Source organism: Phaethon lepturus, unplaced genomic scaffold, assembly GCF_000687285.1.
Source record: "Phaethon lepturus isolate BGI_N335 unplaced genomic scaffold, ASM68728v1 scaffold5259, whole genome shotgun sequence".
Lineage (NCBI taxonomy): Eukaryota > Metazoa > Chordata > Aves > Phaethontiformes > Phaethontidae > Phaethon > Phaethon lepturus.
Window position 1 is genome coordinate 1,089 of NW_010561089.1, and position 26,978 is coordinate 28,066.

The 26,978-nt window shown below is 41.5% G+C and overlaps 1 protein-coding gene across 1 annotated transcript; it reads right to left on the reverse strand.

Annotated features, from left to right (window-relative positions):
* Positions 1-4,152: 4,152 nt before the first annotated feature.
* Positions 4,153-26,434, reverse strand: HIPK1 (homeodomain interacting protein kinase 1). The gene is given in 15 exon segments (XM_010293864.1): positions 4,153-4,791; positions 5,796-5,932; positions 6,328-6,566; positions 6,850-7,059; positions 7,628-7,810; positions 7,987-8,129; positions 10,686-10,820; positions 12,355-12,476; positions 13,341-13,537; positions 13,893-14,084; positions 14,384-14,568; positions 16,220-16,306; positions 17,230-17,349; positions 19,626-19,749; positions 25,359-26,434. Coding segments are annotated over 15 exon segments (3,636 nt in total). The 3' UTR covers positions 4,153-4,305.
* Between the last annotated feature and the right edge of the window lie 544 nt (positions 26,435-26,978).

A 26,978-nucleotide genomic window follows, 5' to 3' on the forward strand; every position in this document is an offset into this window, starting at 1 on the left:
CCGGCACCGTGTGATATGCACTGCCTTCCTTCTGAAACGAGCAGCGAGGATCTCGCATCGCACGCATAACGCTGAATGTACAGTTGCACCACAGTGCCAGCGGCAAACGATTTAACAGTTACTACTGATATTTCATCCTGGACATGCCAAAACCGCTTTTCCACCAAATTTTCCATCAATAGAGCAAGTGACCAAATAAATAGAGTACAGAAAATTAACCCTTTTTATTGATGCATTGCAATTGTTCTACATTTTTACCTTATTATGTAGAAAATACTTAAAATACAAGCTACTTTGTAAAACCAAAGACAAACATTGAATCCAAAGATAAACTATGTTTTCACAATGGACCCTTTTCCCATATAGTTAGTATTAAATTTTTAAATATCTATTTCTTTTGTTAAAATGATTTTTACATACCCCCTAAGTACATCAGCAATACAAACATAGATCAGTAATTGTCAGAAACTACCTGTATCTAGCGGCTTGTAAAAAGGAAAAGCACAACCATAAAAGAAAGTTAAATTTTACACAGTAACTAGCATATCAAATACATTTAATAAAGTAGGAATTCCATTGCAATATCAAGGATTCAAGCAGAAATACTAACATTACATATAATGTACTGCTACATGTAGTGAGATAGATATATTTCAAGCTGAATCTGAAATCACACATTATATAAAGTTTAGCAACAAACAACCATGTGGACATGCGGCACCATTCAGAAGTTTAAATAAAAAAACAAAGCAGGGCTGTGCCAATCCTGTCATTTAGAAGCAATTTAGTTTCATGTACTAAAATAAATTGCCAAGTCAGAGGTAAATTACTGCATCGCACCAACTAGGTGCTAAGCAGGAAAGCCTCACAAGTTGCCTCTGCAGTGGCTATCACAGCTGCAAATACAGGTCAGGTAATAGGAACAACTGATTTAACAGTTCAAGAATCACACAGACTCTAGATGGGACCACGGTTATCAAATATTCAAAAGGTGAATCCCAAACTAGTTTTAAAATAATTAAAGGACTCCAATTTCTATCCAGAGATAGCTCTTTTTTTTTTTTTTTTAATACAAAATGTGTAGTGGCTCTGACAATAAGGGGAGTGTCAATTCTTTAACCTAATTTGAAGGCTGGATATGCATGGGAAGAAGGGATGTATCTCCTTAGAGCAGACTATAATATACTTAAATTGGGCAACACATACTGGGGCCAGACCAGGATCTGCCACATTTGTGAAGCCAGCGCCAAGATGAAAATCTAGCCCTGCTGAGATGGGGTTGTTTGCTTGGTTTATGCTGTATATCACAGAAATTTCTGGGTAATCGACAACTTGTTTTAAATGGAATACGTTTCATTTTACCAATGTAATTTCCATCTCGTCCTCCTTGTTCCAATACTTTTGGAAACCTGGACAGTGGAAAAGATGACACCATGCTTTGTGAATACTTTTGATCAGGTTTAATCTGCTTTTTGTGGGAGAAGCAGGCAAGTTCTCAAAACTATGAGCAGATTTTGCTAGAGGTCTTTTTTTCCTGTTAGGACTTCACGGAAAACACTTTACTGTTTGTGAAACAGGGAGTAAAATTTTCCTGAAACACAGGAATTGGAGCTTGTTTTGCCTTCCGATGGAAAGGCACAACTCTGTACCAAAGAGGTATCTCAAGGCAAGTACTGAACACAAGCAATGGAATATGGAAGAAAGTAAGAAAGTGCCTACAGCAACAAATAGCATCGTTTACACCAGTGATGTGGCATAGCAAGATTGGCTGGTTATCTGCACACTTACAGAAGTGCTCTGACTAAAAATACACTGAACAACAATGTCGCTAATACTACTGTCCAGTTCCCAAGTCCTTGATCCCTCTGTCAAAAGAGATGCCAAACCTTTAACAGTTCACCAATTTCAGGTCAGTCCAGACTTTCTTCTATCAATAATGTGGAATTTCAGAAATGACTCTTGCACTTGTCACATACCAGTCAGAGAACTGGCCTCTCTTCCACTGGGACGGAACATAAACTGGGATTCAAGGTTACCAAAACCTCTTATTGCTGCAGTAATATGACCACTCAAGCCAGTTTATCATCCATTTGGACAAGATACTTAATCTATGCACTGATGAGAAATAATTCCTAGTACGAGGGACCCAAGAAAACAAAGTGTAGGTTAAAAACTGCACTGATTATCCAAAATGAGTATTTCCTCTGAACACTAACTAGGGCTACAGCTGACAAACCTTCCCAACAACTCCACATTTGCAGTAGCATTATAAAACTTTTTAATGGTATTATGTGCTTACAGCAGGCTCTCTTTGGTATAAATATTCTATCACCAAGCTAGCAATATTTTACAAGAAATGTCTGCTATTAACGTGGGGGAAGGTAACACCATACTAATCTAATGAAAAGTGATTGCACATATTTAATCACTTCTGCAATATTAGACTAAACATTCCAATGCATTCCCAGCACTACCCTATTCGAAATGCACTGACAGACATCTAACAGTACATGTGCCATTTCAAGGAAAAGCTTTAAGGAAACATCGCTTTGCTCTGAACAAAAACGTAGCTTTTTATGATAGCATTAAAACTGAGAACAATGCACCTATGCAACATACTGCTGTTCTTGCTGTGATAAGCTTAGTGAATTGCTTCAATTCGACGGGGGCTTGCTGGTCCCTCATAAGGCAAGCTCACTGTAAACTCTAGTCACACTACATCATCATTTAAGGCACTACAATAAGGGGACACACCAAACAACTCTTCATCACACATACCTGTGCAAAACAAATCAGAAGGTATCCTTTTCTCTCACGAAGCTCTACTCCTCTCTCAGTGCTACAGTGATGAGCTCTAACCATTGCATTATATCACATACATTCCAACATGAATCAATTCATTTTGGTTTAAATACAAAGGATACATCAATTCCATCCCCAGGAACGTTTAAGAATTAGACAAACACTAAGTACAGAGTTCAAGTATAATCACTACACATTTTGATTACAAAGACAGAACATTTGGGGTTAGCAGGAAGTTTTGCTTGTTATATTTTTCTAATCAATATGTACATATTTCATTTTATGTAAAATATTAAAACACCACCAATACAAAACTTCTAAAATAGTTTTAAATTCAGTAATAAACTTTAAAATCTGGATTTTTTTTTCTTTTTTTCTTTTTCTTTCTCTTCCCCCGCCCGCCCCCCAATTCCTACATGCATTTACTGTATACAAGTCTTATTAAGAGCGCTTTAAAGTAGCTGTTGACATATCCAGGAGGATACGCACACAGGAGTATAAAAAGCTGTACACATCGATACAGTGATGTTTCATTGTATTTCAAATTCAACTCCCTCCTAAATGAATCATGTGAGGAAAATTATTAAGAAAAACAGAACAAAGAAAAGCCCTGTGCTTCTGTGAAGGAATCCAGCTCCGTAATAGGGCCAGTATCTAATAAGCTGCAGAAACCAAATTTTAGAGCAATGCTGCACTATTTATTCTCAACTGGAGACTACAGCATCCTGACAAAGCTGCTGAGTTCTGTTACACAGTGAGATCTTGAATACAGTTTGAAAAACTTAGAAGAATTCTGCAATGAATGCACTAAAAATTCAGCTGTGTTATGGAGAGACAGAATTTTCAAGAAAACAAAAGATTTCAGGGTTTACGCAGACTCCTGAATATATATCGTCGCTAGTACACGGCAGCTGCCTTTACCAGTCCTTAAACAAAGCAGAAAAGTAAACAAAAAAAATTTGACAGTAACATATATGGCGAGGTAATGGCTTTTCCAGAACCAGCAATTTCTTATAGACAAAGTGAATTAGAGAACAAATGTTAAAATGTTAAACTTGATTTTAAAACTGCCCCAGCAACATGAGATAAACACGCATTACATTTTTAGTGGCAATATGGATTTGTGCAAGCTGCTAAAATATAATCTGCTAGTCTTATTAAGTTATACAAGTTAAAAAAGTCATCAGGATCTGTCTTCCAAAACACTGATTTTCTTTCCCCTTTTGATTAGCACAACAGAAAAATTTTAAATAAACGTGACCATGAACTTTTTAAAAGCATCTATAAAAAGTAAGTAAAATTTTAAAAACTTAATTAGTGATCTTTGTACTGGTAACAAAGCATGCTGCTCAGTTAGTGACTGAACTCACTAGAGACATTTCTGAACAACATACAACCAGATCGAGGAGAAACAAAAACCAGGCAGTCATTACCAGGTAAAGATTCACCTGAAATCCTTCTCCAATCTCTCAGGCCTATTGCAGGACAGTGCTTTACTAGGAACTACAAGTATGAGTACTGGTTGATCTTTGTAGGGCTCAGCGGATATCCAGTGTAAATAGCAGATCCTCTGGAAGCACCGATATAGGACTGGGGAGCAAACTGGTGTTGGTACTGGGCAGGTGGAACATTTGCAGAAGTCAGCAGACTTGGACCAACACTCACAGGGACCTGGTGGACAAGTGTGCTAGGGTGGGCAGCGTACGTGGTGTGCCGTGAAGAGCCCTGAGGGGAGAAGAGGTGGGCGATGGAGGTGGTGGAGCCCAGTGTTGCAGCAGTGGTTGGAGCATAAGTGTACATATGTGGCTGGCTGGACAGGTGTGCGTTTGCTGTTGCTGCTGCCAGGTGGGGATGCACTGGGCTGCTGTGCTGAAACGTGTAGGGCGCCTGAGAAATAGTTGACGTGAGGGGTGCCACATAAGCTTGCTGCCTACGTGGGACAGCATTTCCACTTCTCTCCTGTGAGGCCAGCACTGTTGTTTGCTGGTTCTGCAGGGAGAAGAAGTAAATAAGGTTAGTGCCTGTCCTCAGGGAAAAGTGCAGTGGACAGGACGTGAGGAAGGAAGGGTCAGCAGAGCCTCCCAATTGACACATCTGTTCTAGCTGCAGGACTGACACTTCTGCAGATCCTCCCTTCCCAGCTCTGTGAAACCCTCACATAAATTTAAGAAGGGTTATTGCAGTTCCACTGAGACAAAGGTTATACTTTTCCTCTACAACAGGATCAAATTGCAACACCTGTGGTACCACAGTACACAGCTGTACAAGTACAGGCAGGTCCTAAGACTGACCCAGCCCTTGAACTCCTCACACATTTATTCTTCCACACCTCACTGAGAGTGGCAGCAGGGCTGCCCATTTTAGCATGACAAGGCCTGTCTTGTCCCCATGCCAGAAACGAACTGGAGGTGTAACGCTTCCTCTCTTCGGAAAGGCTACTACAGCTTGACTCAAAGATCAACAGTAGTGACACAAATCAAAGCAAAACCAATCTCTGAAAGTTTCAAGGGAAGTCAGGTACTAATTGCTAGTTTGAGAGGCAAAGTCCAGCCTTAATCTCCTGGTTGGAGATCTGTGAGATCTAGAGAAGGAGGGTAAGGAACAAAAGAATCTTCTCATACTGTTGAGTGCCTTCAATGCCACTAATAAAACAGCTGGATCCTGCTGTTGGTCTCCCACCCGAACATCAAGACTGACTCACTGCAAGACAGGTGTGACTAGGAGTACAAAGAAAGAATATGGACATAGCCGTGCTTCCTTCTCCTGCCCTCTGACAGAGGAACAAATTCTTTGCCTTGAGAAGCTTCACCTCTACTCCCTACAGAGTTTATCCTACCCTATACAGACACAGGAAAGAATCAGCTTCAAAGAATTAATGACGTTTGTTTGATCCTCTTTCAGTCAAGTCATTCTCTCTGCCATACAGCATAGTGTTTCTAAAGCAATTCTAAAGCACCATGTTCAAAGGTCAGCAAAAGTCACACAGTGCTTACCTGGCTGAGATTGAGAGGCTGCGCACCATTTGTTACAACGCGATGTGAGCGGTACCCAGTAGGTGTTATACAGCATCCTGATGACTGCCCACTCACAGAGGCCACTGGCTTGGTCTTACTGGTGCTGCTCAGGATGCCTGAAAAGATTGCAAAAGCTTAGTCCATTCTTCCCTCTCACACGCTATGCACTGTGATGACCAGCTTAGGTAACCAAAGAATGCACAGGGGCTATTTCCGTAACAGAGCCTTTTCTTCAATTACGATTTAAAATCTGATTGTACAACAAATTGTACGACATCGGGAATCTTTACAGGTTGTTCTAAATGCAGACAACATGTACGACAGGTAAATCTATCACTGAAACAAAACATACCAAGGCTTGCACTCTCAGAACAGCACATGTGGAAACTAAAGCTGATGAAGATCCAATATAGATAGTCCAAAACTGTGAGGACAAAGCTGTCAGGGGTAAGAGGGCATCTCAGCCTCAGCAAAAATTACTGAGCATAGTAACCTATGAAAGCATACCTACCTGAAGCTTGGGTAGCTACAATGCAGTCATTGAGTTGTGTTTTCAATGGCGGCACAATGATAGTCCGAGAGCTGGAGCTGTCAGCCGCTCCTCTACTCGGCAGCTCCAGGGCACCGCCTGTACTCCTGAGAGAGGAAAGTGGGTCTGTGGCATAGGGGCTGTTCAGGGAGGAGTCGGAATCAGGGGAGTCATTAACAGTAACATAGCTGATGACATTGGATCGCTGCTTCATACCCAAACTGCAGGGGGGGAAAACAAAACAAAACACAACACAAATGGGCAACATTCTAGCTTTTCCTACAAGATACAGGAGATCTCCCCCTGGATTCTCATACCCTCCCTTCGTCAGATGAAATTCTGATTAACTAGAGATACAAACAGCACAGCAGACATCATGCAAAATTTCCTGTCTTATGCACTGCTTCTTAGCATAGCCAGGGCTTTGCATGTAGTTTTCTCGACTCTGCTTGATAGGCTGACCTCAGGACAAATCGCTACTGGCTGCCTAAATGAACTTCCTACCTGGCAGGTTTGTATTTGCTGTCCTCTTCCTCATCAGTGTCGCTGCGAATAGTGATGACACTGACCGGTGGGCTTGGAGTGTCTGGGATCACAATGGGCTGGTGCTGCTCCTGCACTGGGACGAGCACGTTGGAAGAGGAGGAGGTGGAGCGTAGAGGACTGCTCCCAATGAGTGAGTAAACTTGGGAGGGCACAGTCTCTAGAGTTGAGCTGGGCCTAAAGGAAAATTAAAGCAGTATTCAGCTACATGTCCGCAGGCTGGGGCAAACTAGCACCAGCATTAAGAAGAGCCAGGCTCCAGCAGGCTGGAGCACACATACAAGAAGAAATATCTTGAAATACACAAAGAGAATCTCAGACACTCATACAGGAGAGCACCATAGAACGCATCTGGGAAGGGACCAGCGCGCTCAGTGATGCTCCGAACAGGACTGGTTAATCTGAACACTGCCAGAAACCTGCTACCCCTTGTTAGACAGATGTCAATTCTGTCACTTGTGTTGCTATGCCACCAACACACCCTGAATGTGTAAAACCTGCTTTGACCAGTACAGTCAAGCACTTGGTCAACCACGTTCCTTGCACTCTCAGTAATACGACTTTTATCAGTGACTACAGTACAGAGACTTTTTCCAAGACATCTTTAAAAGCAACTGTAGCACACTAAGAAGTTACACAGACAGTGCCTCTGTGATCATAAGACCAGTTTTTCACACCATAAAGGCAACCTCCACAAACACACCCACAGTCTTTCTAGGGCTGGGAAAGGAAGCCTTACTTGGCTGCGCTTGGTGCTGGCTGCTTGTTCTTCTTTGCTGGAACATTGCTGCTTTGCTGCTGCCTAACAACATGAGCAACTCCAACATTCAGAGGCTGCGCTGCAGCTAATGTCACATGGTTGGTCAGTAGTGATGGTTGTTGCACGAGAGTGCTATACTGATTTCCATGGGCATGTGCATTCCTGGGGTAGAAAAAAATAAAAAGACCCAAATCCCATGACTACCCTGCAGGCACTGCAAGCTGCACCGAGCCCCTGTGTGATTTTGAAGGGAAGGAAGAAATTCTGTGCACTGCAGGCAGTACTGCGATGGCACGTATTTCCATTCAGCACAGAGTTGGACCCTGTGGAATCCCTACCTCCAGTCAGCTAACTGCTGGCTGCTGCCGATCGTCTCCGGAATCACAGCCGCTGGCTGAACAGAGTTGTGCAAAGCAACCCCTGGGAGCTGCTGCCAGGTGGAAGGAAGCAGTATCTGCTGTGTTCCCCCAGGCCAGGCCTGCTGCAAAACAACAAACAAATACACAGGTTCACTAGACCTCAGTTCCTATCAGTGGGGGGAGAAGAGGGGAGAGAGAGAGAGATTTGTTCCAAGCAATAAATGCACTTGTGTAGATTGTTAGCTTGCAGAGATAACGGCACATCATTGCACTTTCTCAAAAGGTCTCAGTACAGTAAGAGAAGAAGAAAACCAGAGAAACAAACTTCCCCTGACACTTTGCTAACCTTTTGTATCACAGATGTCACCTGGGGAAAAGTCTGTTAATATTGTACTGCAGAATGCAGCCAGGTATTGTACTGCCAGATGCAGCATGAGTGTTCAGGACTGTTTCTGTGTGTAAGTTTATGCACACTGCTCTGCTGGAGGATTCCAAAATATGAAGCCAATTTGGTCCTTTCTGTTTTCCTGCCTTACAGGGCTCACATTGAGAGAGCTGAGACTGTTATTGTGGAAATTCTCCCCACCTCAACAGAAGTATTTAAGAAAAGCCACACAGAGAGAAACATTTAGTTACAAGGGAAATACATGAAAATATTTTCAATTCATTAATATTATCAATGTTCCTGTCCAAATTGACAAAATGCATTTTTTTCTGGAAAACACACACAAACAAAAACCAAAATAAATTTGGCAGTACAGTATTTCTAAGATTTTGAAAATACATGGCACTCTCTCTTGCAGTTTAAACTGCAAATACCTGCTGTTTTCAATAAAGTATTTCTGCAAGTAACAGATCCACTTATTACAAATACTGGTTCCAAACAAGAAGCCTTCAAAGCAGAGAACTGCTAAAACCTCTGCCAACATAAGCAGAGTAATAATATTAAAAAAAAAAAAAAAAGAGAAATATGTTAAAAGTCACACCATGCGTCTTTCCAAAAGCCAACACCTGCACAAGACAAAGCAGAGAGTTTAATACAGCAAGATATAAATTCCCAATGAGAGGCAGAAATCGGGCCTTCCAAGCGACGAACTGTTTTGACAGAGGAAGGACAAAAATATGCAAAGCTTAGCAAATGGCTAATGCAAACTCAGGGGAAGCAGCAAGGGAGAAGTGTCAGAAGCACTAAAGGTGAGAAAATTCACACCAAAGTCTCCCAGAATCCAAACAGAAACGGTAAGTCCTCCAGAGAAACTCAGAATCCAGGCTCATAGTCTGGAGACAGCTGGCTCTGATCTCCACTGCTGTACAGAGGAGTTGAACGTCAAGTCCACTGCACATACACAGGAGAATAGAATTTGCCTGTTGAATCAAAAGCCCAAATACATTTTTGAAAACATCACTGAACTCACTTGTGTTCCAAGCTCTGCAACAGTCAGCCCTTGCTGTTTTCAGAGCCCAGATTGCAGCCTTTCAGCAATCAAAAATCATGAGGAGGAAAGGAGATACGTCCCTGGGTCTGTTAGCTCAGAGCTGTGACCCAGGAGAACCCTGCTCTCCTGCCTTCCCCTCCTCAGAAACAGGGAGCAGTTAACTTGGTTCAGAAGAACTCAAGTGAGTGGGTTGTAATTTCAGTACAGGTATGAGTCGAGCAAATTCCACTTCAGCATAGGTCTCCCTCTCGGAAGAAAATGACACTCAAACTACCACTTCAAAGCCACAAGAAACAACATGGTTCACATAATGGAATGTGCTTTGAAAGACATGTGAGGATACCAGCACTTAAGTGCACTGCAATGTTTTCATAAGCTTCACTGATCTGATTCTGGAGTTTTACAATGACTTCTTCGTGGCACTTGCAAAGTTGTTCTCATGCAGGTGCCAAATGAATACAGAAGAGGACAATTTTGAAAACATATGCTTCTTAACAGTGTGTTTATTCCCTTCCCCATCCTTTTTAAAAATTATTCCAAATAGCCTAAAAGCTAGCTATTGCCACTATGGATACTAGAGCTCACCTTTAATTTCAACCAAGAAATACATATGAACTGAAAGTATCTGTGAAGTACGGTGCCTTTATCTGGATGAAGCAAGCTACCTGTGATTGTCTATAAATAACAGAAGGCCAGAAAACTGTCAATGTTCAACAGAGGTTAAGAGAAATCGACTGCTAAAGCAATACATTAAAGAATTTGCTATCATTAGAGATTTTAGCCTGTGCTCAGTGACCTGAAACATTTCTACATGCAAAGCAGCTTTACACATGTTGAAAACAAAATATGTAGCTAACTTGCCAAGTAGTTCAAATTCTGGCCATCCAGGTACCTGTAGCAGAGTCAAGCTAAAGACTGATTCCTTTATATTCAACAATCAAAAGGCAAAGACAGGATAGTAAGTGAAGAACAAGAACAATTGTAACTCTTCTACAGTATAGCTTAGAAGAGCTTTATAATACTAGGCTAGTGAAAAGTAATAGTCAATGGATCTGGATTCTTTACAGAGCCACACTAAACGTCAGAGTCAGACAGTGCTTCAGCAATGTTGGGGAGGAAAACAACAAGACATTAAGATGTAGCAAGAACACAGCCACAAGATGGCACATGCTTCCATGCCCTCTGCAAGTCTAAGTTAAAACAAAAACTCAGTTAGTGAACACAATCAAGGGAGGCAATTACCAGTACTGCAGCCGTCTGTTCTACTAGCGCTGGCCGGCCGGCTGCGCAGTTCAGAGTAAAGGGGACCGCATACTGCGGCGTGATGGTGGCTACTTGAGGATGAAGAGTTGCTACCATTAGTGGTGTACAGCTTCCCTGAAATGTAGATCAGGCAGTGAGTGAAACACATGTACTGAGGCAGGATAAGTGGGTTCAGCAATAGGGCCAGAAAAGGTTTCACCTCACTGGCATTCTACGGTGCTTGAGCAGACTCCAGAATTGTAATGGATGCAGTGAAACCAACACCCAGTCCCTCCAGCATGTTCCTCTAAGCAGTTCCCTGAGGGGAACACAAGGAACAGGGAATTTGGGAACAGGATCTCTCCAATGACACAGTTAAAAAGTAAAAATGAGATATAGTGTTCAACTATTGATACTTCACTGTGTCCCAGAGAGCAAGTTACACTACATATACTGCACTAAGCCGTAACACAAACTGCACCCCTAGCAGGACACAGCATTTACTATTGTGCCTCCAAATTCACATACAGTACTCCTGGAAAAAGATAAACTAAAGGATTTAATAGAAGGCATGACAGGTCTTTTGTATCATGAAAGAGCAAAGTTATCTGTGATGAAACTACCAAGACACATATTAGTCCATCAAATGTCTAATTAAAACTAGATTCTTAGTGTACAATTTGCAATCTCAGGAAGAGCAGAGTTTGGATTCAGGTGGGCCTCCTTCTAGTGTATTCTGCTTTTTCGATACAGTTACTTGTATAATTATGCTAAACAAACCAGAGATCACAGAATGCCACCAAAATTATTTGGCCTGAACAATCTAAAAATTACTCCTCTACAAGTATGTCAGTAAGTAGAATACACTGCCTGGACAGTAAAACTAATAAAGTATGTGTTCATGTCAGCAGAAACTAAAATTATGCAATATATAAAAGTGCACTTAATTATAAAGGCAATTACAATTTTTCAGTGAATAAAACCTGTGAATCACTGGGCACTCGCTACATATTAAAGCATTATTTTTTGGAAATAATTGTTTTAATTTACGACACATTACTGATGTTCAAAATACCATTTTTTAGAATTTGTGAATTTTGCTATCACATACTGTTTAAACTGCAAACAACAAATAGGTATGTCATCACTACACATTGATTCACACTAACAATGTAACTAACTGAGAAGGATTCAGAAATAATATCGTTGATTTAAAGATGAAATTTTAACATGAGTAATCTGTGTTGCCACTTCTGTTTACTGGGATCTCACTTCTCACAGAAATTATTTATTCTGAAGTTTGCTGCCACATTGTTAAAGTGTAGGCAAAAACATACATCACTACCTTTAAAGCAGTGTACACCTGAGAAAAAACTCAGCCTTTTTTTTAGCAGCTGAAAACGACATACTTATTCCCATTACTAAATCAAACTCCTAAAACCAGGGAGGCACATGACATCAAATAGTTTAGACTTTAAATATTCTGGAAAAACAAAACAAAACAAGAAAACACTGTCTTAGAAGCGATCTGCATTTAACCTTTCAAAGTGTTCCAAGAACCCCCTGCATTCACCCCAACACCAGAGGGGCAGTCAGGTTCTCCTGGATGGTGGTAGGAATTCCAGTTAACTCTATGGGGTTTTTTTGGTTTTGTTTGTTTGTTTGTTACCTGTGTGAGAACTCCAGACTGGATCTGCAGTGGCTGCGCTGCAGGTGCTTGTGGTACAATTGGGACAGCATTCTCCATCCTCACGGGGAACCCAGAATGCTTTGTAGTTGCTTGAAGTCCAGCTGTGGAGGACAAGAATACATCACCACTAAGCTGCTTTATTATTCTTTTGTTTTTTAGTTTCTTTCCAAAATCAAATTCCTACCAGGTAAGGGCAGGAGACAGGGTCAGCTGAAGAGAAAGAAAAGCTGTTCCCTTTGACAAAAGCGTGCTAATAAAACACCAGCTGAAATAAATACTTCTGCAGTCCTGGTGTGCCAAAGGGCAATGATGGACAACCAGTCCTCAAAAGCTTGGCTCTGTTGAAGTCTTGTGTTCAGAAACAGAGAACACAGACATCTAATTCTATGTTGCTTGAGTCGAAGTTCAAACCTTACACTATCAGTTCCCACTTCATATATAAGCCCCCATACTAACACAATCCAGATATAACCATAGAGAACTCTCAGAATTAAGAGTTATGCTTGCGCTAACCTCACTTATTTGCAACCTGTGATAATTTGCTGCTTGCAAACTACATAGCCGCATCAGTACTTGAGAACAGAGACTCAAAGACCAGATATTCACTCCTGGCATACAAAACATAGCACAACACTCTCTTATTTTCAGATAGGTCTGGCTCCTCTGTTCACTGCTTTCTGTGGAATGCTGTTGTGTTCAGTTTGGGGGGAAAAACTGGTTGAGCCACCAGATGAAGACTGCAACCTAGGCGGGCAAGATACTGTCACCTGTTCAAGCATGAAGTATGACCTGGAAGAGAACCAAATTGTCTACACGTTAGACCTGATTCTGCACTTACATCTGATGCAAGAGCACTGTGTGACATGCACAGTGGTCTTCTGTACTTTCTCAATTTAGTGCAAATTACAATTTCTCATTTCTACCTAACTGAAACCACAGTACATACACAGGGGTTTTCTGCTTACTCTGAAAAGCAGGGGGACAAACAATGAATGTTTGCTGGAATGGGTCAGTCTGCGTGCAGATCTGGGTGGTTCCAGGTTGCAAGGAAACACTCTGTTGTGCCACTCCTGCAACTGGTGCTGCAGATGATGGATACAGAGCAGACTGATAGTTTATCAGTGAGACGTCCGAGTTTGCCAGGGAAAGAGTAGCAGCAGGAGTAAAGTAAAAAAAGGGAAAGAAAAGTAAATCAGCTTTATCACTTGTACTTGTTATAAAACAAACAACAGGAACCATCAGTATTATACTATAAAGGTAAGCACCAGGAAAAGATTTCCGGTAAAAAGGCATAAGACAACATAGGAGAAAAAACATGAATTGCACCAACTTTACTTATGTTGCTGAACTGACAGGCAAATACGATTAGGTGAAGTAATGAGACTTCCTTGGCCTGACTTTTGGAAAATTAAATTTCAAGACAAGACTACAAATTCTGGGAAGCAATTTAAATATAGTATTTTTCAGAACAGGATTTGGCCTGAAGGCACAAAATTAGACTACTCCATTTGCTTGATTAGTATAAAACATCTAAAAGATACTATACCTGATTGTGTACTGTATTGAGCTGGTTGTTAAAGCTCATTGTCAGATTTGTGCTTGTATTAGGAGCAACATGAGTCGTGAATGGGCTCTTAATCTGATTGACTGTATCATACATATTAACTCTTCGTTTGCAGATCTCCATATTCTGAAAGCAAGATTTCACGCTGAAACAGAATGACAGAAGGAAAATATCAGATATGTAAAAACAGCACGAGAGACATGACAGATTCCCAACTTTATGTACATGCCTTCAAGTTTAAGTTTTTTTTTTTTTTAAACCAACAAAGAATGTCCTAGAACATGAAAAGGAAGCTTATGAACATTCCATTCCTTATACATGCCATTACTATTTCCAGATCAGCCAGAAACTGCAGAAAACAGCACTGACAGAAAGCAGAAAAGTGCTATTCTGTGATTCCAATAAGCCCTCCTGAAACAAAACAAGAAATCTAAGGAAGCCTACTGATTACTGTGTGGAAAATCCAGCAGATGTGTCATTGTAACAAATGGATGGTTCAAAGTCTTCAGTGGAGTAATTCTCTTATCTGCATCAATTGTCAACATTTTCTTCAACAAATCAATATATTCCCTTCGGTCAGCCTTCTCTGCCAACATGTCAGTCCCTTCTAAGTCTGTAGACATATTCACCTTGAAAATAAAATAAGAGTAGTTCACACAAACATCAAATTAATTGCTACCTAACAATTCAGAAATTTCACATCATGCAGAAATATTTATTAAGCATTTCTGTCTCTTAGCCAGCTTAATTTTAGGTACTACAGTGCTAACACACTACCTTTCCCTCGTTCATTCTATAAAAGGAAGTCAAAACTTGCACATGGAATTCTCACGTCAACATGAAGTTGGCTTGTTCAACAGATATCAACCTGGCTTCGTTCTCCGCTGCCTGGCAATATGCCATCCTTTTTTGTGTGAGGCTACAAGGGGCTAGCAAATCAGAATGGCAAGACTCTACATTCTGTATACAGATGTAAAATGATGATACAGGTACAAAAGCAATAGAAAATTGAGACCAATATATTTAAGATTCAAGGCCTCATGATATTAAAAGCACTCAGATATTCCTTCATTTGACCTCTGAAAATAGACTGAAAAAATAAAACATAGTTCCTGTCAATATTTCCAAAGCCCAAGAGGCTTTGTAATCCTACAAATGCATCTGGAGGGGCTTAGCTTTCCTACTGCTTGACTACTTCTAGTGATAACAGGCTAAGCACGCTTGTCACATTTACTGGTTCAAGGTGTAAGAAAAAACAAGAAATTTTTAACAGCTTCATAATTAACATTTGACAGTCTTTAATAGAGTGATTTCTGATGCAAATTGGCACCATGGCAAACCTACATGCGTGTTCTCAACAGCAAGTGGAAAAGCACTGCTCCGGCACAGGAGCCTCATTTCTAGACATACGAATAATGTTATGTAATGAATGTGATTAATTACAAGCTCTACAAGCTCGAGGAATGGGCCTGTGTAAACCTCATGAGGTTCAACAAGGCCAAATGTAGGGTCCTGCACATGGGTTGGGGCAACCCCTGGTATCAATACAGGCTGGGGGATCGAGAGCAGCCCTGCCAAGAAGGACTTGGGGGTACTGGTGGATGGAAAGCTGGACAGGAGCCAGCAATGTGCGCTCACAGCCCAGAAGGCCAACTGTGTCCTGGGCTGCATACAAAGAAACGTGGCCAGCAGGTCGAGGGAGGGGATTCTGCCCCTCTGCCCCGCTCTGGGGAGACCCCAGCTGGAGTCCGGTGTCCAGCTCTGGAGCCCTCAGCACAGGAAAGACATGGACCTGTTGGAGCCGGGCCAGAGGCCACAAAAATGATCTGAGGGATGGAACACCTCTCCTATCAGGGCAGGCTGTGAGAGCTGGAGTGTTCAGCCTGGAGAACAGAATGCTCCAGGGAGACCTTATTGCAGCCTGCCAGTACCTAAAGGGAGCTTCTAAGAAAGATGGTGACAGACTTTTTAGCAGGGCCTGTAGTGACAGGACAAGGGGTAATGGTTTTAAACTAAAAGAGGGCAGATTTCAACTAGATAGAAGGAAGAAATTTTTCACAATGAGGGTGGTGAAACCCTGTCCCAGGCTGCCCAGAGAGGTAGTAGATACCTCATCCCTGGAAACATCCCAGGTCACGTTGGACGGGGCTCTGAGCAACCTGACCTAGTTGAAGGTGTCCCTGCTCATTGCAGGGATGTTGGATTAGATGACTTTAAAAGGTCCCTTCCAACCCAAAGATTCTATGGTAGTTATCTGTGTGTTACAAGATCTCCACACACCTGCGCCATATCATCCAAACAGTTGAATATATATTTCCGAGCTTCTTTTGATTTTATTCCTGTCTCCAACTCATGTTCTTCTGGGGTCTAGAAAAGGAAGCATTTGTTAATATACATGGAGAGACCACATATCAATAAAGAAAAAGCAGCAAGAAAAGAGCCAAGGCAGGTAATCTTTTGCCAGTTTTAAGACAAATCGCATTGCAGCAGGCCAAACCAAAACAGCCATGGGTTCTCATTCCCTTAACTAGAACAATCATTCATTGCAAAACTGAATTAACAACAGGATGACTTCATTTCAAGGCTTCATTAGGTAGTGCTAATACCAGAAGAACTGAATATTTCTGATTTAGGAAGAGAAGAGGCTATAAATATTTTAAATCCCTCTTTCACAAAGAAGAAAGGCAAAATCCCCTTCCTTTTGCTGCTCAGCTTTAAAGGCAAATGAAGTATACATCTGATTCCTTCCTGTCCTCTACCAATACAGAAATAGATTTCTGTTAAACTAACAAACACCATCATGAAATACTCCCTATTTTACTCTTTGTATTGTCAGGAGATGACAACAAGATGACATACTTCAAGACTGAGCAGGCCATAATAAGTAACCATTATCTCAATTACTTTAACACCCACTCTTTGCTGGTACTATCATGCACAGCTGCTATTGTTAGATGAGTACCAAGCAGTCTGTACAGTTTCTGAAATGAAATACACAAGTCAGCTATGTTTGCATGGCATTTCAAATCCAGTCTTCACTCAGAATGCTTTCACAGCACACTAAAACTAAGTGTGAATTTATATCAAGTCCTCAATGAACAAAACAATGACAGGAGCAGGGACGTCTTTAACTAAATCAGGCTGGACGGGACTCTGAGCAACCTGATCTAGTTAAAGATGTCCCTGCTCATTGCAGGGGCTGGACTAGATGACCTTTAAAGGTCCCTTTCAACCCAAACTATTCTATGATTCTATGAAAACAGAGTCGGGAATTAAACAGACAGACAAACCTTTAGCCTCCACAGTGGGTATCCCAAATTTGGATCTCTGTTAAAAAACCTGCTTGTTTTCGTTCCTGCACTGAGAAGATACTCCGCTGGAAGGCCTTGAGTTTGTGAAATATAACGAATCTAAGAAAGAAAATTAAAAGAATTAGGACTCCCAATACAAAGAACTCATAGCTAATGAAGTAATTATCAGCTAGGTTTGTCCACAAAGAATGGAAAATGACCTGTAAATAAAGAATGACCAAATAACAGAAAATTAAAGAGACTATCTCAAGTATTTATAAGGACACTTAACTTTTAAAATCATATTATCCACAGAAATTTCAGAGTTTAAATACATAATTCTTATTTTATGGAAATATTTTTTACCCAAATATATGACCAGACTGTAAGCTTTTGAGACATGGATGAAGTAACACAAATAGTTTAATATCAGCAATGTAAGAAGTACACATTTTGAGAAAAAATACCACAGAAGTTATCATGTATGTGTATATATAATTAAGGGCATAAGCATCCAAGCAACATTGCTGTGACTGGCTACATATACTCTGGGCACACAATTTGAGAATAATGTCATGGCAAAGCTCTCACTGATCAAGAAAGCAAGACCAAACCTCTAGTACAATCAGATTCTTACATCCTAAAAAACATTTAATATACTTTACACGTAACAAAAAAATGGCTCAGAATTTTGCAAAATGCACCTGAATAGTTGTGACGGTATCAGTAAGACACTGGTAAAGAGCTAACAAATAAAAAGGTAGGTTCAAATGGAAAGAAAATAGCAAGTTACGAAAAAACATAATAATAAACTTTTAAAAATATTCCAAATGTTGCCCAATTGCTAATTTGCTCTCAAGATGCAGGGTGAGAAATGTGACACCGCCCTTGTCATGACTCTCCCTTCAAAGGAGTCTATTTAAGAGTTTAAGAAAAAAATCCCTAATAAGTCTGATTTATAAAACAAGGACTGGAAACACCGTGTTAAGGTAACTAGGCTTTGTTTGCATTATCAATTACAGGTCCTTTAGCATGTCTCATTTCTTATTTGCAAAACTACTGCTATTCCACTGTGCCAAAACAGCTGAACACTGCAAGGCACTTAACTCACTGTTATAGCTTGTGATACATATGAATTTGTTGACTTGCTTTTCATTTATGCCAGCATAGATGTGAAGTGTCTGCAGGTGAGTATTTTTTGTATTTGTTTGTTTACACAACCGTTCAGATAATTTTTATGAGACATTAACTCTTGCTTTACAGCCAAAGGGTGTTCAAAAAATAATTGTAAATCCCATCCCAACCCATGAACTCATTCCTGGAGAGGTCCTCTCAAGGTCTGCCTGAGCTTTTACTTGCTGTTGAAGAATCTCAGAAAATGTGAAAGCATGTAGTATGTATTTTTCAAGGGCAATTCCAATATCAAAATCAACCACATGAAGTCACACCTCATGCTGCCTCACAAAGGACTGCAAAACCCTGCCTATTAAGCAATGGAAAAAAGCACCTCCTCCCCACCCACCTACATGACGAGATAAGGTTCTCAGAATTACACAAAACTCAGTCTGCAAGGAAACCACCATGCTGTACCTCAGTTATTTTCTAACTCATCCTGCTCATTAAGGTACCACTCTGTTTCCTTTGGAAATTTACAGCGCTGGGAAGATACAACACAAGTAAGTTTTCAAATTTAGTAAGTTTTCATGTATTTTCATGTATTTTAATCACATAAAGGAAAATATAAATTTCCACATATAAGGAAAACTATACCAAGCATTGTAACAAGATACTACCATAAAAACCACAGTGGAAAAGCTACTCTCGGAAAACATCTCATATAGACCTTTTGTCCTTTTATAGGCAACTGACTAGCCCAGGTAATAATGCTAAGTATGCACAGAAAGAACTAATTAGTTCAAGATGCCTTTTCAGACTCTTGCCCTTGTATTTCAGAGACAGCTTGGGGCCCACACTTTGCATTAAAAATGAGGGCTGCTGTAGGTATTAACAGGACAGGAATGATAGGCTTGCTCTGTCTCTACATGGAAAAACTCCCCTCATGGTGAAATTATAGAGGGCGTTTCAAGTCAGGACAGACACCTCACTTCTGTTTTGACTGGAAGGTATTTCAACAGTTTTTGGGTTTGGAAGACAGGGGGTTAACTGTAAATTGACTCTATATATTGGATGACTACATTCAACTTGAGTTAAAACACACACAACTCTGTGCTCTCCTGTACAAGGGAGAGAGACAGGCAACAGGAATACCACAGAGAGAAAATTAACTTAAGATGACAGACAACAGCGATTTATACTAGATGAAATTTGGGTTCAGAGGGTCCAGACACAGATCGTGATTTCATTTGATCATCCCCAAATCCGCCACACGCTCTCACCTGATCATACTCAGATGCTCCTGGATACAGAGGCCAGCCTAGAAACAGCTCAGCTATCACACAGCCCAGTGACCACATGTCAATAGCTTCACAGAATGGTAAACCCAGTATGATTTCAGGAGCTCTGTTGAATAAACAAAAAAACAAAAACAAAAACAAAAGAGCAAAATCTTTGACTCTGAAAGCATGCAGTTCTTTCCTATAAATCGCTCTGAATAACACTCCTCCCTCTCTCCTCCTAGCACAAGTAAATTTCTGTGAAACCAAGTGATTCAGTTGAAAGCAGGTGGTCTTTCCTCAAGCGGCCCAGCAGATCCCAACTTTTTTATCACTTAGTGGCATGGTTGGACTAGCTTTATTGCCATGGTGCTCTCCAAATCCTAGGCAGCCTTTATGCAACTGTGATAAGAAGTTACTCCTTCAGTAGCCAGTTTAATTACACCTGACAGTATGTATGATGTGAAGCATCCCTGAGATAGCACACAACCTACCTAACAGAATTGGGAAGAAAAGCTCTGGCAAACAGTGCTCAGACTTTTCTCAGAAGAAGGTCTCAAGTTCCCGGGTAACCAGCTGCAGAAGGCTGCCTGTTTTCATGTGGAAAAGAACAGCGTTTGCAGAGCCAGAAAAAGGAAGCTCTTCAGAGGGCTGCTCCGTTTGTATCAGTGGGTTTTCATACAGGGTTTGTTGGGAGAGTTTTGAGTTTAAAATGAACAGACAGAACACAACTGGAGATTGTGACTGCTTTGCAAGGTTGTGTTACAGGTTTCTGTGCACCAAACCACACCTAATGCAAAATTTACCTGTCTGGCCTAGCCTTTACGAGAAGGTGCTGAAAAAAACTCAAACTCCAGGCAGGGTTTGCTTCTGCAACAGGTTGGAATTTCAGGGAGATTTCTGTCTGGAACTGACTCACAACACAAAAGGATGTTTTAGTACAACACTTCACCTACACACAGCTCTGAAACAAATGATGCTGTTCTGTCAGGCTAAATTCTGGACGTACATTTGCATACAGCATAAAACCCAAGTGCTGCAAAAACCATATGAGTTGGTGTGGGAATTTACTCTGGAAAGTACAGGGAAACACAAAAACCGTGATATTCTTCATGCATAACTAACACAAGCACAAAGACAGAAAAGTCCTGAACTCCAGGCTATCTATTTTCTGGTCGTGACTGGGGTAGTATGCCCCAGGGCTTGGGTGACATTTCTTGTGTTACAGTGTGGATATTTCTGTTGTTAAAAAAAGATTCTGAAATTAGTTCTGATCTTTCTACAGAATTCTAAAAAATTGGGCTTGCATAAAGTACAGGTGTCAATAGATCTGACACCTTCCCCAACTGTTCGATGTGAATGTACCTCCCAAGTGTTTGTACATGGCAAGAAGTGACTCTCTAGTAAATCACCCTCTGTGTCATGGTGACAGAGATACAGCTTTTGTTTTAGGTGACTACACAATTAGCATTAGCCAGTCTCCAAACACATTCATCCCAGTTGCCCAGGCACAGTGCCCCTAAGCCCAAGATCCATCAAAAAAGATACATAGCTGAACCAGCTGTTTGCTGCAGTGAGGTCACACCTATTCTCTATCATTCCGCTTTAAAGCAAGGAGGTGGTTCTATTACGTCTGAGGTCCCCCCCAAAACAGAGCCATGATATACCTTTAGTAATCAGAATAATAGATTATTTAAGCTAAGACATTCTGACACTCGCTCTACTTGACACTGATATGTTTCTACCTTCTTGTTTGTTTATCCCTGGCAGTAGTTGACTTTGGAATGGTCTTGCATACGTGAAAATATGAAATGATATGCAAATATGATAAATATCTGATATTCACATGCTGAATGTCTATGCTAGAATAGATCCAACTTTCTATAGGCTAATAGGTACAAACAAGAGGAAACCATTTCTGTGGTACTTTGGTCTTCACAAGCAAAGCAAGTATGACACAGTCATTCACATGGGATTTTCAGAACCCCCTGTGCCATTAGTCTACTAGTCATCATCAACAAACTGTATTGATCCTCTTGATTATCCTACTTATGCAGGAATTTCCAATTCAGATAGGACCCAAACCTGTCACATAAGGAACGCTGCATGAGTAAGTTTTCTTGGTTTGGACTGGCAAACAAACTAAAATATAAGTGGCTTGTGGAATAAGCAGAGCATGCTAATCCTTCACAAGCACATTAAAAAAAAAATCCCACCAATTCCAATGGAAAGAGAGATTAGTGGCAACAAAGGCTGGATGTGATAGTTTGTTACTCTTTAACCACACGCTGGAATAGAATCAGGTATTCTGAAACCTCAATACCAAAATGATAGCAAGTTGAACTCTATGCATTTTATTCCCTGAATGTAAATAAATGAACTTCTCACAAGCTACCTGATTTCATTTTGATTGCAGGACAGAGATGGTAAATCAGAATCTCTCTCATCTCCTTTTACACCGCTATAATTAGCAGCCTTGTATGTGAGTTGAAACAGGACAACAGGCAGAGGTCACTTTCATAGCTGGACTGTCAGAGACTAAAGTGATTTTAGGATCTTAAGCTCTTTGAAATAGAAATCAACAACATTCTTTCTTTGCATACAAGCTTGCCAAACTCTGGCTTCCAAAGTTGGCAAATACGCTCAGGCACTCTCAGAAGAGAGAGAATTCACAGCAGCAGCGGAAAAATCCAAGACTTACTTTTAGCATTTCAAAACACACCATGTTTACACATGGGTCTTCAGCCCTCCCCCTTGTGAAGAATAATGGTAATATGAAGCTTGTACAACTGCAACTAGCAATGCAGTGAGTAACACGATCACCACTCAGTGCTGGATTAGCAAGCAGAGTTAGATTTGGCAGCATGCACTGCTGCTTCCCAGGCCAACATGACTGGGACAGAAGTAGGTCATGTAGCCCAAAGCAGAGGTAAGAAACAGATACTTCTGCACTCTGCAAGTTCCCTCAACACTCAGCGCCACCTTCTCATGGCTCAAATTGTTCAGTCCTTCAGCTTAGTATCTTCAATTTGCAAGGCACCTCTACACTGACCCACAGGAAACATCAGGAGGTAGGGATCTCAGTAAGACTCACATGATGGCTGTACTTACATATAACCGGACATGAGTAAACCTCACTCTCTGAACAGTAGGGAGATCAGTCTTTCCAGGGATTTTTCATTTCTGCAAGCTGTCTGCTTTCTTCTATTGTTTATCCTTCCCAGGGAGAACAAAAGCATCCATACCCTTCCGCACCTGATGTAACAAGCACATACTCTGGTTTTCAGGTCAGGAATTACTGCTAATAAATCTCAGGACTGCCACAGAAACTAGTCACTGCATAGAAGCATGACTGCCAGTTAGTCTGCTCCTAGTCCATGCCTGCCTTCAGAGCCAAAGAATTCTTCATGGGCACTTCTAGTCACACTTTAAGTCAATCATGTAAAACTGCCCTTCTTGACTGGGGTTACACTGCGGAGGCAGCAGTAATGCCTGCGGAGGGAGGGAACCTGCCTCAGCCTTAACACGCTTGCCGCAACAAACCCAATACTACATCCCAACTGGGTGTATGGCTCCAGCAGTGTCATCGAGACCGATGCAAGTTGTCCAACTGCCAGAAGTACAATCAGAAGCCGGAGTGAGCAGGGCTGCTGAACAAGACGACCTCCAGCAGCACTGAGCATAATTAATAAAGGAAGGTTTTTTCCTTTACAGTATATATACCTACGTATCAGAAAATTCACCTTACAGTACCCAAGTTTGGCTGGTTTAGATGTCTCTACAGGAGACAGAGCTTACATAAGTGCCAGTAACAGGTACTAAAAACAAAAAAGTGAATAAGAAGTTTATTTTTAATAGCTGACAGAGAACCAAATGAAGAATTAGTCTATACCGTTTTATTAAACACAGGTTGAAAAAGTTTCCAACTTAGAACCCATCTGAACACTAATTTCATGTGAATATGGTTAAAGCAATCCAGTTCTCCCACAATAAGCTGGTTTCTACACCATCTCCATAAGTTCCTAGATTATGGATTTTAGTAATCATCATTTAGTAGTCATCATCATTAAATGAATTACGTATCACTAAATATTAGATTTCCATATCACAGCATTCTTAACTTCAGTCAAGCAGACAGTCTTAAACGCCATCTAATCTCAGGTTATTTGCTTTTCTGGCAGTGTCAGTCACCCCGCATCAGGGAGGCGGAAGTGGCTTGAAGCTCAGTGCTGCACACAAAGATGAAGCAGACTGCTTCCTTCCCAGCAGTCCCTTTAAGATACTTAATCACCCCTTGCTGCTTTTGCCTCAGTCAAATCTGTTTTTTGCAATATCAGAAACTGGAAAGCACTATATGCCTCCCCAAACTGCTTTGCTCACATGTGTTGCAAGTCAGATAGAACAGATTCTTGATCAGCAGTCACCTCCTTCGATGCAACGATAACAAAATTAATGACACATTTTAAACAGCGAGCATTTTAACAGAGCTACGGCACATAGAAGACAACTGTGTTACAAAAAATAACAATCAATAGTTTAGAATTTGAAAGGTTGGTGCCAACAAGCTGAGTGAAGATCATGAGGAATAGATTAAGAAAAGTCTATCTCACATGAAAGAAACAGCACAGAAAGCTGGTACTCTCTGTTAGAAGGAGGGAAGAAAAAAAAAAACCAAAGGGCGCAAAGGTACAGGGAGTATGAGGAACGAACAGAACAAGCCTACAACCAGCCAAGGCTTTAAACTGAAGCCAGGAGGACAGGAAAGACATCAAACAGGGCAGAGACACAGGGTGGGGCGGAGTGTCTCCAGTCCTCTGTCTCGTCCCAGCTGGAAGGACTAGATACTAGTTAAGTTTTGCATCAAGTGAGCTCACATTCCACTGAGAGCAACCCTGACACACAGCACAGACTTTTTCACGTCCTTTTGATGCCAGAAGTTCTTTCTGCATCCATTTATTGAAGTCTACTGCTACTTACATTGAAATACACACTATTAACAGAACCAAGCTGTAGGAATAATTGAAAGAAAAAGCACAGCTTGCTTTAGCTACACAGTTTCTGAGTTTTAACATTTTTGCCCATAGTTTATTTTTAATTCTTAGACGGGAGTAGGGTAGAAGCCATTTCTACATTTTGCTGAGGGAACCAGAGATCTAGTTCATCCCCATTTTAAGAGAGCTACAGGTCTCAATGAAGGTGTGACTTACCAAGGGTTGATACAGGAAGTCATGTTCTCATGAAGTGGGTTCAGACAAAGATAGAACCAGAATAAACAGCATAAAAAGAAATGGGCATCCCTTTGACTTCTATCCCTTCTAAACGACCATGGTTAATGGACTAGTTTCAGATCATGGCAAATAATCCAAAATGCACTACTTACCGCTTACTTAAGCATACCGCTTCCCCAGTTTCCTACTTCACACATTGTCACAAACTAGCGACTGGGTAAAAATCAACTTACTGCACTAACACAGGGTAAAAGGAAGGTATTGGACTGCATATTATGTCACACTCACAAAGCAGTTCTATTTAGTTACATACAAATTTCAGAAGAAACCTCCAGTAAACATGCAGAACAGTTGACAGGCTGATCCTTTCCTCCTCCCCCCTCAAATGGTATTAGACTTAATTGCAGAAGAGTTAAGCATTTGTAGAAACAAACCCCTACCATCCCAACAGGATCAGCTTTTCTTTGCTCGCACAGCATATAAAAGCAAGCATTTTGTCAGTACTTACCTGTAATAGCGTGACTGCAAGTAAGTAGAGCACACTGCTTTGGACACGTGGCTCGCTGAACCAAAGTCTATCACCTTCACTCTGTAGGGCTGCCGTGCCGGATCCACCAACATGATGTTTTCTGGTTTCAAATCAGCATGTATCAGACCCAGGCTCTTTAACTTCATCAAAGCAGTAGCCACTTGCTGCAGAATTGGCCGGATGTATTTCAGGGGCAATGGACTGAACTTATTTTGCTTTAAGAAATCATACAAGTTCTGTTCTAGCATCTCAAATACAAGGCATGTATGATTCTTGTGTTGAAAGCACTCATAGGAGCGAACAAAGTTATATTCATCAGCATTCTCACTGCTCAAGCGGGAGAGGATGCTCACTTCTATCTGGCCCTGCCTAGCATAGGAAGGATGGTTCTTCAGGATTTTGATGGCTACAATCTCCTTCGTGCTACGTTTCCAGCATTTCGCCACCTGCCCAAACGTCCCTCGGCCCAGGAATTCCAAGACCTCGTAGCTGTTTGTCATGGAGCACAGGATCTCATGCTGGACCAGCTGATAATCCCCTTCACCACTGGAACTGCTGCTTTTAGTGGTTACCGTGGTGGTTGTGGCCGCAGCACCCACCGCAGGTCTGTTTTGCAGCATGAGAGGTGGATGTTCCTCAATTATCTGCACACTACCGTTGCTGTCAACCTCTTCACTTTTCCTTTTTAATCCACATTTTTGGTATGGTTCCAGTAAAGAAATGTTGCTCCTATGTGTGAGGGTTTGGCTGTTCTGGAAGGATGCTGTTGCACTGCTGCCTGTGCTGTCAGCTGCCGTAACCACAATGTGCTCAACTGAAGGAGCAGGGAGAAGGAGGTTCTGATCGTAAGCAGGGATGCTGAAACTGGCTACCTGATGAGAGGAGCTGGCTTGCCCTTGAGCTGCTGGAAGGTTTTTGCTGTGGGTATAATACTTGTCACTACTGCTCTGTCCTGAAACATCCCAGACAGAGGGCTCCACTTTCAGTTTCTTGGCACTGCAGAAGGCACTCGAGGATACTGACGGAGGGGAGAACACCTGCAGCTGTGAGGCCATACCTGAGAAGGGAGAAGAGAACTTGTTAGGACTGCTTAGTGACAACAGGTTGCGATGGAACAAGATCCTCCATCTGCACGAGACACAGAACAACAACTACTTTTCTAAGCACCATACGGTGCCTACCACCTAGGAAGGCAACCTTCTGAACTGCTGGCCCTAAAGGAATCCAGAGAGTGAGGCTCTCCAGTGAAATTACTACATTTTATGCCAGTGCCTACAGCATAAGAAGCAGACAGCTCTTTATCCAGCTCTCTAAAAGCTAAAGAAATCCCAGCACAAGAGGGGAAAACAGTACTGAAGAACAGAAGACAGCACGGAAGCAGGAAAATGCTAAGAAAATGAAGATCGCTTTCCCTCCCCGCCCGCCCCTAGGCCTGCTCCCCACTTAGCGGTAAACACAGAGCAAATAGGAAATCTAAACCAGAGAAGGCCAACTCCTCATGGGAAGCCGCTCCGGCTGAGCATACCCCAGGGGCAGCGCCTGGCGCACGGTCTGAAACGCCACGACCCGAGGACGGCGGCCAGGAACGCGCCGCCAGCC